This window comes from Phyllobates terribilis, unplaced genomic scaffold (genome assembly GCF_046119375.1).
Source record: "Phyllobates terribilis strain yellow unplaced genomic scaffold, ASM4611937v1 Scaffold_2__4_contigs__length_985480577, whole genome shotgun sequence".
Lineage (NCBI taxonomy): Eukaryota > Metazoa > Chordata > Amphibia > Anura > Dendrobatidae > Phyllobates > Phyllobates terribilis.
In genome coordinates this window covers 830071004-830087936 of record NW_027362762.1, presented here as the reverse complement: position 1 = coordinate 830087936, position 16933 = coordinate 830071004, and the positions used below count along the sequence as shown (strand labels likewise).

Genomic DNA, 16933 nt, shown 5'->3' with positions numbered 1-16933 from the left:
ATGGTGTTAATCCTCAGCAATCCACTGACAAAACTTTTTATGGTTCAGTTATGTCTTGTGTGGACTTACCCCTAGGACACATTCACACGTTCAGTACTTAGTCAGTATTTTACAGAAAAAATATCCATTTGGTCTTTTTGATCATGAGGTAGCTGTTCTGTCACTGCCTGTAAGTCCAGGACAATGACTGAAACTTTCTGCACCTCGGCCTACTAAGAATTCACCTGCTTAGTATGTCGGCACTCTTACACTTAAAGGGAATCTGTCACCACTTTGGAGTTATCAGTAGTGTTGAGCATTCCGATACTGTAATATCTGGTATCGGCCGATATTCGCGGTATCGGAGTTCCGATACTGAGTTCCGATACTTTTAGAATATCGGATACCGGAATCGGAAGTTCCCATAATGCCTGCGCTCTGCAGTATCTCTGAAGGATGACAAGCTGGATGGCAGCGCTCAGCTGCGATCCAGCCTGTCATCAGAATGCCATTCCAGCGTGGGAGAATTCTCCTGATTGTTTAAAAGCCGGCAGGCGGTAAAAAGCCGCCGGCTTTTAAACAATCACACAGCCCCAAACTGCTTCCCCGCAGCCCCCATCCCGATCCTCCACTCCATGAATCCCGATCGTAAGTTAGGATCGGGCGGGGAGCGCAGCACCAGGGAGCGGGGAGCGAAGGACCCGGGCGGGGAAGCCGGCAGTGAAAAGACTTCACCGCCGGCTTTCCCGTTCTGTGCTGCGCTCTCCCACTGGTTATTTCAAATGAACAGCTGAGGTATCAGCTGATGCTGATCAGCTGTTCATTTGAAGTAGCCGCTATGCCCTCAGAGGGTTCATGTGAGTTCATGCTCGACTGCATGAACTCACATGAACTTTCCCACAGCCGCACAGGTCACCTCCCAGACCATCAGACCGGTCATGATTAGTGTGTGCGCGGTGTCTGTGGGTGTTTGCGTGTGTCTGCGGGTGTGTGCGCGGTGTCTGCGGGTGTGTATGCGGTGTCTGCGGGTGTTTGTGCGATGTCTGCGGGTGTCTGCGTGCAGGCATACATAGGCCGATGTGACACTACTACTCCCATCGGCCTATGTCTGTCCCCCGTCCACTCGTGCCAGGGAGCAGTAGTTCCCATCAGCTTGATCCTGCTATTTAAACTGCCCCATATGTTATTTTTGCCCCTACACATCTTTTATTTTTTTAGGCCCCCATATATATTTTTTTGTTTTTGGTCCCCAATAAATTTTAAATACACTTCATTGGTGGCCAGTGGTTACCTAAAATAAATTAGTTTATACATTACCTGTCCCCGCCGATCGCCACCTAAAATAAAGTAAAAAATAAAAAACTACACCTATACTCACCTAGACACCTAATTCCCCGAAGCCATCGATCTCCTGTAATAAAATATAAAATAATAAACCACAACCTTATCTTTACCCCTCCGTAGTAGTCCACGAGTGTCCCACGAAGATCTCCAGTTTAGAGCAGCCACATAGAATGTGACCGCTCTAAACCGCTGCCGCCGCTAGAATGACGGGGCCGTAAAGCAGCCCCGTCATTGCATAAGTGGGTTCGCCGGAGTTCAGGCAGCGCTGCTCCGGTTAGCTCCTTTACGGCCCTGCTGTACCGTGAGAAATTCCCACGGTACAGCAGGGCCGTGAAGGAGGTCTCCGGAGCTGCGCTGACTGAATGCACTCCGGTGACCTCAGCCAGGGGCTCACGCTGCCAGGAGGGGACGTGTTCCTGGCAGTGTGAGCTTACAGCAGCAATGACAGCTGTCACATCTCCAGATGTGACAGCTGTGCATGGGAGATCAGCGCAGGAACGTGGACAGGTAACTATTTTTTTTAGTAAACTAAGAATTAAATAAAATGGTGTGTTTTATTTCAAATAAAAAAAAAATTTCTGGGTGTAGTGTGTGTTTTTTCTTTTTAACAATTTGTAGGTTAGTAATGGGGGTGTCTTATAGACGCCCATCATTACTAACCTGGGCTTCATGGCAGCTGGCGCTGATATGAACCCCACCACTATTACCCCCTGCCACCGCACCAGGGCAGCATGCAAGAGCGAGGCTAAGTGCCAGAATTGGCGCATCCTATGGATGCGCCATTTCTGGGGCGGCTGACCGCTGGTGTTTCTAGCCTGGGAGGGGGCCAATATTCATGGCACCCTTCCTGGGCTATTAATATCAGCCCCCAGCTGTCTGCCTAGCCTTTGCTAGCTATTAAAATAGGGGGGACCCCACGTCATTTTTTTTGGGGGGTCCCCCATTTTAATAGCTAGTAAAGGCTAGGTATTCAGCTGGGGGCTGATATTAGTAGCCTGGGAAGCTCCGTGGGTATTACCCCCTTCCCAGGCTTCAAACATCTGCCCCAGCTGTCTGCTTAACCTCTGCTAGAGACTAAAATTATGGGGGATCCCACGCCAATTTTTTTTTAATAAATCCTTTATTTTAACACTAAATGACACTTGAGGGGTTAATAAAGATGCCGTCCCTAAATTATTATTTATTTTTTAATTAATTTTTCCCAAAAATGTTGACGTGGGCTTCGCCATATTTTTGTATGCCAGCAGGTACAGCATCCAGGAACGGGCTGCCCCTAACTCCCAGCTGCCTATTTGTACTTGGCCGGACACAACAATATAGGGAAGCCCTTTTTTTTATTCTTTTATTATTATTTCATGAAATAATTAAAAAAAAAAAATACGTGGGGCTTCGCCCTATTTTTGTGTCCAGCCAGGTACAACTAAGCAGCTGGGGGCTGGAATCCACAGTGCAGGGTGGCCCAAGCTTTGTGGACCCCCCTGCTGCGAACTGCAGTCCACAGCCACCCCATAAAATATCGCGTTCATAGAAGCGCCATCTTCTGGCGCTGTATCCAGCTCATCCAGGGCCATGGTGCGGTGGCTCACTGGGTAATAAAGGGGTTAGGGCCAGCTTTGTATTATCCGCTGGCCCTAAGCCCGAAATTCATGGAGTCACGCCAATATTAGGCTATGTGCCCAAGATGCAGAAATGAAGCAGAAATTTTCCTGACCATTTCCGCATCTCCTTGCCAGAAAAACGCATGCGGATTCTATGTGCGTTTTTGACGACAAATAAAGTTAGAGAAGAAAAAAAAAAAGGCCAATTTGATGTCATTTCCTAGTCCAACCCCTAATCAATGTATAAAAAAAATAAAAAAAAAGGTGGGCTCACGCGTATTTTTAAGGAAAAGAGGGAAAGCTGAGGGCTTATTTAATAGTCTGGGAAGTAGCAAAGGATCATGGCCCCTTCCCTTGCTATTAATATCAGTCCGCAGCAGTTAGCTTAGGCTTTACAGCCCATTCTACAGGTGGGACCCTCCCCCCCCCAAAAAAAAAAATAGGGTCCCCCTATAAATTGGAGCCAGCAAAGGCTAGGCAGACAGCTGCGACCTGATATTAATAGCTTAGAAAGGGGCCATGGTTATAGGCCCCCTCCCAGGCTATAATATCAGCCCTCAGCCGCCCCAGATTTGGCACATCCTATTTGTGCGCCAAATCTGGTGCTTAGCCTCACTCTTCTACACTGCCCTGGTGCGGTGGCAGGGGGTAATAGTGGTGGGGTTCATGTCAGCGCCAGCTGCCATGAAGCCCAGGTTAGTAATGATGGGCGTCTATAAGACACCCCCATTACTAACCTACAAAGTGTTAGAAAGAAAAAACACACACTACACCCAGAAAAAAATAATTTATTTGAAATAAAACACACCATTTTATTTAATTCTTAGTTTACTAAAAAAAAAATAGTTACCTGTCCACATTCCGGCGCTGATCTCCCATGCACAGCTGTCACATCTGGAGATGTGACAGCTGTCATTGCTGCTGTAAGCTCACACTGCCGGGAACACGTCCGCTTCCGGCAGCGTGAGCCCCTGACTGAGGTCACCGGAGTGCATTCAGTCAGCACAGCTCCGGTGACCTCCTTTACGGCCCTACTGTACCGTGGGAATTTCTCACGGTCAGGAGCAGTGCTGCCTGAACTCCGGAAAATTTCTGCATCGTGGGCACATAGCCTAATATTGGCGTGACCCCATGAATTTCGGGCTTAGGGCCAGCGGATAATACAAAGCTGGCCCTAACCCCTTTATTACCCAGTGAGCCACCGCACCAGGGCCCTGGATGAGCTGGATACAGCGCCAGAAGGTGGCGCCTCTATGAACGCAACATTTTCTGGGGTGGCTGCGGACTGCAGTTCGCAGCAGGGGGGGCCCACAAAGCTTGGGCCACCCTGCGCTGTGGATTCCAGCCCCCAGCTGCTTAGTTGTACCTGGCTGGACACAAAAATAGGGCGAAGCCCCACGTATTATTTTTTTTTTACTTATTTCATGAAATTCATGAAATAATAAAAAAAAAAAAAGGGCTTCCCTATATTGTTGTGTCCGGCCAAGTAAAAATAGGCAGCTGGAAGTTGGGGGCAGCCCGTTCCTGGATGCTCTACCTGGCTGGCATGCAAAAATATGGCGAAGCCCACGTCAACATTTTTGGGAAAAATTAATTAAAAAATAAATAATAATTTAGGGACTGCATCTTTATTAACCCCTCAAGTGTCATTTAGTGTTAAAATAAAGGATTTATTAAAAAAAAAATTGGCGTGGGATCCCCCATAATTTTAGTCTCTAGCAGAGGTTAAGCAGACGGCTGGGGCAGATGTTTGAAGCCTGGGAAGGGGGTAATACCCACGGAGCTTCCCAGGCTACTAATATCAGACCCCAGCTGAATACCTAGCCTTTACTAGCTATTAAAATGGGGGACCCACCCCCAAAAAAATGACGTGGGGTCCCCCATATTTTAATAGCTAGCAAAGGCTAGGCAGACAGCTGGGGGCTGATATTAATAGCCCAGGAAGGGTGCCATGAATATTGGCCCCCTCCCAGGCTAGAAACACCACCCGTCAGCCGCCCCAGAAATGGCGCATCCATAGGATGCGCCAAATCTGGCGCTTAGCCTCGCTCTTCCACACTGCCCTGGTGCGGTGGCAGGGGGTAATAGTGGTGGGGTTCATGTCAGCGCCAGCAGCCATGAAGCCCAGGTTAGTAATGATGGGCGTCTATAAGACACCCCCATTACTAACCTACAAAGTGTTAAAAAGAAAAAACACACACTACACCCAGAAAAAAATAATTTATTTGAAATAAAACACATCATTTTATTTCATTCTTAGTTTACTAAAAAAAAATAGTTACCTGTCCACGTTCCTGCGCTGATCTCCCATGCACAGCTGTCACATCTGGAGATGTGACAGCTGCCATTGCTGCTGTAAGCTCACACTGCCGGGAACACGTCCGCTCCCGGCAGCGGGAGCCACTGACTGAGGTCACCGGAGTGCATTCAGTCAGCGCAGCTCCGGACACCTTCTTTACGGCCCTGCAGTACCGTGGGAATTTCTCACGGTACAGCAGGGCCGTAAAGGAGCTAACCGGAGCAGCGCTGCCTGAACTCCGGCGAACCCGCTTATGCAATGACGGGGCTGCTTTACGGCCCCATCATTCTAGCGGCGGCAGCGGTTTAGAGCGGTCACATTCTATGTGGCTGCTCTAAACTGGAGATCTTCGTGGGACACTCGTGGAATACTACGGAGGGGTAAGGATAAGGTTGTGGTTTATTATTTTATATTTTATTACAGGAGATTGATGGCTTCGGGGAATTAGGTGTCTAGGTGAGTATAGGTGTAGTTTTTTATTTTTTACTTTATTTTAGGTGGCGATCGGCGGGGACAGGTAATGTATAAACTAAGTTATTTTAGGTAACCACTGGCCACCAATGACATGTATTTAAAATTTATTGGGGACCAAAAACAAAAAAATATATATGGGGGCCTAAAAAAATAAAAGATGTATAGGGGCAAAAATAACATATGGGGCAGTTTAAATAGCAGGATCAGGCTGATGGGAACTACTGCTCCCATCGAGCTGATCCTGCTGGCACGAGTGGACGGGGGACAGACATAGGCCGATGGGAGTAGTAGTGTCACATCGGCCTATGTCTGCCTGCACGCAGACACCCGCAGATATCGCACAAACACCCGCAGACACCCGCAAACACCCACAGACACACGCAGACACCGCGCACACACTAATCATGACCGGTCTGATGGTCTGGGAGGTGAGGCTGACCTGTGCGGCCGTGGGAAAGTTCATGTGAGTTCATGCAGTCAAGCATGAACTCACATGAACCCTCTGAGGGCACCGCGGCTACTTCAAATGAGCAGCAGATCAGCATCAGCTGATACCTCAGCTGTTCATTTGAAATAACCAACGGGAGAGCGCAGCACAGAACGGGAAAGCTGGCGGTGAAGTCTTTTCACTGCCGGCTTCCCCGCCCGGGTCCTTTGCTCCCCACTCCCTGGTGCTGCGCTCCCTGCCCGGTCCTAGCTTACGATCGGGATGGGGGGAGTGGAGGATCGGGATGGGGGGCTGCGGGGAAGCAGTATGGGGCTGTGTGATTGTTTAAAAGCCGGCGGCTTTTTACCGCCCGCCGGCTTTTTACCGCCCGCCGGCTTTTAAACAATCAGGAGAATTCTCCCACGCTGGGATGGCATTCGATATTAGTGTCCCATTGACTTGCATTTGTTTCCGGTATCGGAATCGGCGATATCCGATACTTTTTGGGTATCGGTCCGATCCAATCCGATCCGATATTTCCCCATATCGGAAGGTATCGCTCAACACTAGTTATCAGACCTCTACTATGGCCATACAGGGTATAGAAAAGTAAATCTATACATACCTGTGTGGCCCATGGTAGAGGTCTGAATGCAGAGAAATGTAGTTTTATCCTCTTGTTTTTTCACAGGCTTGGTGTCCCCGGACGCCAATTTATGCCCGCCCATCTGCTTATTATTCCACCAATTTCCCGCCTATGTCCACGTTTACCATATCCTCCCCCCTCCCCTCACCTCCCGGCTCATGCGCAAAGCGACCTGTGACGTGCGGGGAGGGGGGAAATATGGAAAACGTGGACATAGGCGGGGAATTGGTGGAATAATAATAAGATGGGCGGGGATAAATTGGCGTCTGGGGACACCAAGCCTGTGAAAAACCAAGAAGATAAAACTACATTTCTCTATATTCAGACCTGTACCATGGGCAATACAGGTATGTATAGATTTACTTTTCTATACCCTGTATGCCCATAGTAGAGGTCCGATAACTCCAAAGTGGTGACAGATTCCCTTTAAAGGGGTTGTCCGGTTAAAAGTGATAAGTATGCAGTCACTCTGTATGACTGCAGACTTATGAATCCCCCCAGAGCAGGCACTGTGTGCTGCGGAGATTCGCCGGTATGAGACCTGGTAACGGAGGGTATGTATGTGTTAAACATACCCCCCGCCAGTGGGCGCGGCCTCTCTCTCCATACACTTGTATGAAAATAAAATGTACACCTGTTGCAAGCAAAATATGTTGGTTCAGTTTAATCTCTGGCATTTATTGCATAATCATGGTAGGACATTATAAAATTATTATATGAGGTCTACATCCTAAAATTGTATAGATGTTAGCATTTGGAGGTAACCTGTTTCATATTTGACAGAAGAACACAAAGGGCCCAATTACAGCCACGTATGAAACTAAGATTAAATCTGTTTCATAAAATATTGGACTTATAACAATAAAAATATTTAGCATAGATCAGTACGTTTTTCGGTAACTGATTCAATTATAGATTTTGTTGATCGGAAATATTATTTATCATTATTTATATTATTAATATTTCTATTACTAGGGAGAACCTGGATTGAAAGGAGAAGATGGAAATAAAGGAGATGACGTAGGATATATTTTTGTGTATTTCAGTAAAATATTGGATGTGTTAGAATTGTATAATAAAATCCACTAAATATATAAGATGGTTAGTTTGTAAAGAAAATGAAGAATATAATGAACACTGAATGAGAGGATGGTTATAAGTGCTGCATGTTTGAAAGAAATGTCAAATTCTCAGTGTGCTCGCCACATGACTTTATTTACTCTCATCTGATAATATCGGTAAAATTATGCTACTCACACGCTGATCAGAGTTTTATCTGATTGTGATCATAATGTAATCTAAATTTCTTGGATGAGGAGAAGATGGAAAATAAATTCTCCATCTTATCCATTCTGTCAGTCCATGAAAATCGGACTGCACTCAAAAGTCATCAGAGTGCAGTCCAATTTCTTTCCATGGATACATTGAATTGCATGGCTGAGTGTGATCCAAATATTGTATACAAATCATGCATGCTGCGCTTTTTCCCTCAGACAAAATCAGTCCAAGGAAAAAAAATCGAACATGTGCATGGCTCCAGAGAATAATATTGGTCCGAGTACAATCCGATGTTTTGTCGGATCGCACTCGGACCGAAAATATGGCCGTCTGCATGAGTCCTTCATTTGAGGCATCATCAGGGGATTGGGACACATTACTGAGACTAGAGGTGGATCAACGAAATGTAGGTAGTGGACTAAATATATCCATGTTTTTTAATGGTGAGTAAATTAAAGATTTTATTAACTAAAATGTAGAAGAGAAAATCTTGCGAACCATATATTTTCAAAACAATATTAATAACTATAATTATTTAAAGGGTTTGTACCAAGTATGGAAGTTATAACCTATCCCTTTTCAGCAGTCTGAAAGGGAATGCATGGTGTGACCTCCTCTCCATTCAGATGGCACTCTTCAAATTCACATTTTCTGGAACGGTGGAGGTCCCAGAAGTCGAACCACTAGCAATGAGGAAGTTTTCCCATATCGTATGGATAACTTCCATGCTTGGAACAAATAATCTAAAAGTTAAAAAATCATTTCAATTAAAATAATTTATAATGCCATAAAGTTACAAGAAAATTAGTGCCACACAATACCAATATAAAGTGCCCCAAAATTAGTGTCAGAGTGATCCAAGCATATAGTGTCATGATGATACGTCATGTATTAATTTTCTGTTCAGGCTACGGCTGGGTGCCCACGTAGCGTTTTTCAAGCGTTTATGCTGCGGAATTTCCGCAGCATAAACGCTTGTGAAACGCTAGGTAATCCGCACCCCATGGTTCCTAAGGGGATTCCGCATGTTCTATGCACATGCTGCGGATTTTTCCGCAGCGTTTATGCTGCGTACAAAAATCCGCAGCATGTCATTTAATTTTGCGGAAGCGCAGCGGAACTCCCGCCATTGACTGCATTGAGACGCATAGAAACTGCGACTCTACATTTGTACAAGTGGCTTCTATACGTCTCTATGTGCGGATGGTACCCAGTTCTGGAGGAGAGAAGACTCTCATTCTACCTGTAAAAAATGAATAAAATAACAAATAAAGTTTATATTCACCTGTCCGGCGGCTTTTCTCTGAATGCCGGCATCGCTTGAGGACCTGCAGTGACGTCACAGTCATGTGACCGCAGGCCCTTCACCGCTCTGTCTCGCGATATGCCGGCATCCAGGAAGCAGAGAGGAACGAGCGCTGCAGCCACGCCGGGGCCTCGGGGGTGAGTATAGCTTTATTTGTTTTAATTTTTACGGTTCACACTGTATAAATCCATGCTGTTTGCATGGATTTATACAGTGTGACCTAGTTGTCAAGCACTTTCCAAGTGATGCTATCGCCTGGAAAGCGCTTGTCAATCTGCATGCGGAAACGCATGTGAATCCGCATGTGGATCCGCATGTATTCTGCAGGAAAAACGCATGCACAATCTGCATGCGTTTTTTCTGCCAGGGAGATGCAGAAATGCTGCAGAAATTTTCTGCTTCATTTCTACATCGTGGGCACATAGCCTACATGTGCACACTTTTACAGTATGTACCTCCTCAGTTGATTCTTGCACACTTGAAATACCATGTGAATATTTTAAAATTAATTTTAAAAAAATTAATAAAAACACAATATACTAAATTTGTGAAGTTATGACACTTGAGTAAAATGTTACACTTTTGAACTGAAACCTTAATATTATTAAAAGATGATTGAAAATACCCATAGGGGTTATTACATATTTCATATTTGCCAAAAGAGACTTTAGAAGACTGAATGTAAACAATGCAGAACCTACCTAGGGACATAAACTTTATCCAAGTTTTTAGGATGCTGGCCAGAAAATCTGTTTTAATTATGGATAAACCCAATTTGGCTGTTTGTCAGAATGTGTTTTAATGTTAATGTTCTTGGGTTTAACAATAATTTTCATTTTATTTTACAATGTTAGATACAGCAGAATTACATTGTATCATTTATCTTTCAATCTACCTATGTTCTATTGATATTGTAGATATTTGTAGGGGCAAATGTATCACTTGCTGTGCACTAGTTATTGCTTACATAGATTACATTTTCTGGTTCATGAAAAGTCCGAAAGATGAGCCAAATTTATAAAAGCACCACTCAAGCGTTTTGTTTTCTTTTCAGTGCTGGAGTGGTGCTACTAATCTAAGGTCCCTGACACTAGTATTATACCTATCGCCCCCCGTCTTCACCTTTTATGTGCCGGAAGTCAGAAGCAATATTCACAATTTCAATGCTAGTCTATAAAAGGCAGAACGAGGCTCTCACAGACTTACAATTAGTTGTGACTTACGGCTCAGCCAGCAAACACTGTAGCGATCCGGAAGGTCAGCTTGCAGACACAAAGGAGCAATGACAGTAGAAGATCAAGACAGTGGTGGGTAAGTATAACATTAGGTGCAGAGACCTTAAATTAGAAGTACCACTCCAGCAATGCAATAAAAAAAATGTTGCAGCGGTGCTTTCACCTCCTAATGATTTAGTGCACCTTCTTCCAGTGGGCTATAGGTTCAAGAATGCCATATGAAATGCCAGTTTTGATAAATTCCCCACAATGACTGAAAACCCACAAGTATCTGTTTAGCGAAATCTGTTCATCCTAGAATTGTGGATTCTTCTTATAACAGAGCTGTGACAACTGGTACAGATTTGTATTCGTATGGATCGAAACCAGTACTGTAAGACTCTATTAAAGGGGTTTTTCAGGCACACAAAAAACAATCTGTATGTCCCTGTAATAAGTCCCCAAACCCACGTTCCCTTTTATTTTTGTTTTTAGCTTACCATCAGTCCCTGGCAATCATCACTGTAGTTTGTTATTGATTACATCCTGATCTTCCTGCTAGATATCTCTTTGAGCCTATAGACTATATTTCCCAAAATACAAAGCTCACACTCTCTCACCCTCAATGTCCACCCACTCCTCCTACAAAGCACCATCCAAAAATTCCTATAGAGTATGAAGATGGATAAATCATTGCAGAGGCTGTTCCTCTTTCATAACATTCCGCCCACTTCACCTTGTATGAACTCTGTCCTGAGATTCTCCTGCAGTCAGTAATGTTACACTGGCACCACACAGGATCAGGGAACTGCAGAGGAGCAAGGACTCATTATGTACTCATGTATTATAATATAATCTTGCACTCTGTATCCCTGAGCAACATCCCCCTAATTAAATTCACAAGCTTATAATACGGTTGTTCTGTTAGGAGCCTGCAATGTGCTCTCCCTGCTCCCCCTCCCTGTGCACATCTCCAGTCACTCACAACTTGATGAGGATCACATGCCAGGACACCATCATATTCCTGTTCAGAGCTCACTGCAGAGCAGCTGGCTGAGAAGTTCAATGCACAGATAGGAAATCTCTGTTCTCTGTGCTTTGAACAAACTGTAGCAAGAAGTAAATTATAACGTTTTTTAATTTCTAATAGGCTTTAAAATGCTTTAATAATCCCAGGAAAATCCCAGTGCCAGGAAAACCTCCTTAATTTTGATAGTTTTCATTGGGTTTCTAAAATTTGTGACAGCAAGAAGCATGCTACTATTGATGTAAAAGATCAATGAAATCTCAATGAATTCATGTTGTACAAGTCTGATCAAAGACTTTAATTAAATATGCTTCACTGATAAATACATTTTGCTTACAAAATGCTCAGAATAGGTTTAAAAATAAATAATCCAATATTCATCTCAGCAGTGCCACACCACTCCCTTTACGATGTTGCCTTGGTCCTTCTAGTCTTTTCAGTTCTGTGTCAGGCAGCATCATAATGGGAACAACAGGGGAATGGAGAGGTTAAAGCACCAGTGCTGCCACTTATTTAAGTTTCCTGGCCCTAATATTATACTCAGTAGCTGCCGTCTTCACCTGCTCCCGGCGCTGTTTCCCAATCCACCATCTTGTGACCGCAACTTCTGACTGACCGGAACTCAGAGGTAACGATCACAAGCTCTCACTGTAAGTCTGTCAGTCTCTTTCTGGCTCTCATAGACTTGCATTGAGAAGTAAACTTCCTGCTCCCCCAGCAAACACTGGAGTGACCTGCAAGAGACGATCGGAGCGGCGCTGATAACAGAGGAAGATGGCTGCTGGTATGTCTAAGACTAGGGTCAGGGAACTTAAATTAGTGATACCACTCCAGCAGTAAAATTTAAAAAGAATGCTGGATTGGTGCTTTAACATTATACTTTCATTTTTTAACTCATTCTGAGAATTTTGAAGATAATGTTTACTCATCAGGTAGCCCCTTTAAAACATCACTCTATGTAACTCATTGTTTGGGTCTGATTTTCTCTCTATTGATGGCAGAGTAACAGAAGGCATTTCTCTTATAGGGAGAAGCTGTCCAGCAGCTTAGAGAAGCTCTGAAAATTTTAGCAGAAAGAGTGTTAATTTTGGAGCACATGATAGGAATACATGGTAAGTATAAATTACAATAATCATTACTAGAGATGAGCGGACCTGGCAAAATTCGAATTTGCCAAATGGTGCAGATTTTACAATCGGGTGGAAATTCAATTACCACCAAAGTTATTCTCCAAAAATTGAATGTTCCCTATTATGCTCTGGGGTCTCTATAAACCTAGAGCATAATAAACATAACGTGTAAAAAATAAAAAAAAACTACTACTTACGTCATCACTCACCTGTCCCTGCTCCCAGGCTGCCTCCGGTGCCCGCTGCCTGCCTGTCCGGTCCTCAGGGCCTCTTCTTTCTGCATACGAGCTTATGGACATGAACAGACCTCAAAGGTCAGGGTGCATCATCACATCACAAAGCGCTATGACCTCTGATGCCTGGTGTCTTTACACTAGAAGAGGACTTCCAGCTATGGCCAGGCCTCAGAGTTCCCAGTGCATCATGACGTCACACCGTTACGACGCATCCTGACCTCCGATGTCTGGTATCTTTACTCTAGAACAGGCCTTCCAACCATGACCAGACCTTAGAAGTGCATCATGCCGTCACACCGTTAGAATGCGCTGTGTCAGTGCTGAAAGTCCTGATCTAGAGTGAAGACATCAGCCTCATTTTGCTGAATTTGTGAGGAGTGAATTACAAAATAATCTGTACTCTGGAGTATATGGAGTTTTGTAAAATTGAAGTAGCATTCTATTCCCCTCGATTAAATTCACCGATCTCTAATCATGAACGAATATTAAATTGCTTACCGTGTTACTCTTGTTCAGAATTTAGACATACTGTATGCCTCAAAATACAGTCAATAAAGAAGGATGAAAAGAGCTTTATTACTGTTATTATTGTAAATTTATTTAAAATGGACCTGTCACCAGGTCAAAAGTGTCCAGATTTTGCTCTTATTTTATTCCTGTTTCGCTGAGTATTCAGATTTTTTTGTCATCAGTCTCAAGGTTCCAGAGATATTTAGTTTTAATTTTTATGGTCAATACTAGTGGGGCAATGATGAAGAGCAGCCTAAAGAGCAGCCCTTTTGGGAAAGACCATAAAAATTAGCACTAAATCAAAAGGACCATATCTCTGGAACCATGTAGTGGATTTTAAAAAGACAAAAAACAGAATATTCAGGGGAGCAGCAGGAATAAGATAGGAGCAATTGGCTACTTTTGACCTGGTAAAGGGTTCCCTTTAAAGGCTTCAAAACTCAATATTTTTTTACATGCACATTCCTCTCTTTCCTCAGATACACTCTCATTTGTGGAGCCAGGCTCTGGTCAGGACATTTTGGGTTCTATTACTTCCAAAAATCTAAAACAGAAAAGTGAACAGCAACAGAAATATCATCAGACACTTGATATCTTTTCATCACTGCTGGACGACAGTGAATCAAGTCAGAATTGATAATAACATGGACATCTTTATCTTGCGAAATCAGAAATTTCCATTCTGCAGTGCTTACCAAGGAAAGATGAATGGGGAGAGCTTTACAAATGTTATGCAATGTCTCTACAAGAAATCATAATGGGAAGCAGATACTTTCAGTTACTGCAAGTCTTAATCACAATATGAATCCATGTTCCAATTGCAAATTTTTTGTGGTGATAATATTTCTTACACTGATATTTGGTAAATTACACAAATGTATCAGCAGTATCCATCCATTGTTTTCCTTGTAACAAATAGAATACTTTTCTTTTAAAGACCCAATGTCCCAAATCACATGGTGGTTTCTCTTATGAATCAAACATATTCATTTGTATATATGACGTGTATCATCACAATAACAACAGTAAAATAGTATGGATCCAGATACTACGGCCCCGATTCATAAAGATAATTGTTGTTCACGCTGGTCTTGATAAGGGGGCATGTTGGATTGAGATGCACCTGATTGATTAAAGGGAACCTGTTACCTGAAAAAACTCTATTAACTTGCAGATGTCAGGTTAATCTGCAAGTTAACAGCGTTGTGAACCAGCTTGCCACTCGCATGTTAGACCCATGCTGCCGGGAGGAAATGCTGACGCTACCCTTATGATTGAAACAGGAATGCTGCCAGGGGGAAATAAAGTTTATTTCCTACTGGCAGAGTGGGTCTAAGTGCTGGCGCTGAGTAGGTTCACAACAGGTTCAGGTGACAGGTTCCCTTTAAGAGTCGGATGTCTCTGAATGAATCAGATGCGTCTAAAAACAGGCGTGCACCTTGTCACAAATCTCACTCCAGTCTGAGTGGGCATTGTTACGTCCTGTCCCATCCATTTTTTATCCAGCTCAGCCCATTTTGGTGGAGACAGCTGAAACTGCCTCTAAAAGTTGCAAAATTTTTGAGGAATTCCATGTTGGGCAAAAATTTTGAGACTTTTCAAAGCATTTTATGATCTGGCATAGTTGGTTTAGTGAATCAGGGTCACAGTATTCGACAGTTCACTGATACAAATATGATTTACGATATTAACATATGACAACATTACGTTGATAATACTAACAACATTGCATATTCATTAGTGGTTCTTTTATAAGTACATTTGCTTAATTCAGATCATTCCCAACCATTTAATTTAATTACTTAATCAGAAACACACTTTTACACAGCTTTGTCTATTTATAATCAATATTCCATTCAGCACACATACCTGTGTATAAGTTGCTCCCAAAGTTAAATATGTAATATACTGGTACCAAGAAATTATAAAGTCATTGATACTACAAAAAATGAATAATGAGAGATTGAAAGGTTATTCTCAAATTGTCTTGAGCAGCTCACAACTATGCAATCTCCTTACTTCATGGTGAGGTCTTCTCCTTAAGCGACAGTTCTGGTGAGAAGAAGAGCTGTAGTATTGATAGAATTATAAAGCTTAGCACAAGTTCTGCTGTAACACATTCAGCTATCAGTGACTTGTTCTAGAGTGTGCACTGTTATTGCTATATTTGCATATAGAGATAACTTTGCATTTGAACAAGGACATGGCTTGGGACAGTGAGAGCCATGATGGTGGGTGCTGGGAGATTGTGTTTACATGGGACTGATAAGAACAGCTAGTCAGGACAATAAGTGCAAAGTGATCATAGAGTGAATGCAGTCTTTCCTTCTTATACTGGATAACGCTTTAAGTAATGCATCATACAACAAAACATGATGTATACACATCAGAAAGTCACAGTACAAACATCTCACAAGCACAGCGAAAATATCATGCAAGCACAGCGCACAGGAGGTCACACAAGGGCTGCACTCATGTCACACTAACAACATCTAGTGCTTATCTCCAACCTGTTTAATCATGCAGATGGATATCTCCGCCCCCCCATTTGTAAGCTCCTTTCACTTATAACTCTAAAGCCCCCGTCTCACATAGCGAGATCGCTAGCGAGATCGCTGCTGAGTCACGGTTTTGGTGACGCAACAGCGACCTCACCAGCGATGTCGCTATGTGTGACACTTTGCAGCGATCAGGCCCCTGCTGTGAGGTCGCTGATCGCTGCAAAGTGTCCTGGACCATTTTTTGGTCGTTGCCCTCCCGCTGGTCAGCACACATCGCTGTGTGTGACCAGCGGGAGCAGCGATCAGGCTGGTAACCATGATAAACATCGGGTTACTAGGGGCACACGCGCACCTAGTAACCCGTTGTTTATCATTGTTACGAGCCTGCTAAAGTGAGCGGTAACCTCCCGCTCACTGTAGCAGAATGGTAACCATGATAAACAACGGGTTACTAGGTGCGCGTGTGCCCCTAGTAACCCGATGTTTATCATGGTTACCAGCCTGCTAAAGTGAGCGGTAACCTCCCGCTCACTGTAGCAGAGTGGTAACCATGATAAACAACGGGTTACTAGGTGCGCGTGTGCCCCTAGCAACCCGATGTTTACCTTGGTTACCAGCCTGCTCCTGCTTCAGCAGCAGGCTGGTAACCAGGAGCAGGACATCGTGGAAAGATTCTTTCCACGATGTCGCTGCTCCCCTGATCGTTGGTGAGCCTGCCTGTTTGATAGCTCACCAGCGACCACATAGTGACGCAGCAACGATCCCTGACAGGTCATATCGTTGTCGGGATCTTTGCAGCGTCGCTAAGTGTGACGGGGCCTTAAGCCCCATTCAAAACAAATAGCAAATTTCCCACGGCAATAGGCTACCAAGTCTATTGATCAGGCTCCAAGGTGTTTTGTAATTTGTGTGAAATTGTATTTGTGCTAGGACCCCTTTCCCCTGGGTCCCTGTGCAGCTTTAT

General features: G+C 43.8%; 1 protein-coding gene across 3 annotated transcripts in view; it reads left to right on the top strand.

The window, feature by feature from the left end:
* Window positions 1–16323, top strand: part of COL26A1 (collagen type XXVI alpha 1 chain) — a 757193-nt gene extending 740870 nt beyond the window's left edge. Inside the window, exons 12-14 of one of the 3 annotated variants that reach the window (XM_073667773.1) lie at window positions 7743–7787; window positions 12620–12704; window positions 13948–16323. In XM_073667773.1, coding sequence (XP_073523874.1) covers window positions 7743–7787; window positions 12620–12704; window positions 13948–14105 — 288 coding nt within the window. In that variant the 3' untranslated portion in view covers window positions 14106–16323. The remainder of the gene's footprint in view (window positions 1–7742; window positions 7788–12619; window positions 12705–13947) is intronic. The other 2 variants (XM_073667772.1, XM_073667771.1) reach the window with 2 other exon arrangements.
* The last annotated feature ends 610 nt before the right edge of the window (window positions 16324–16933 follow it).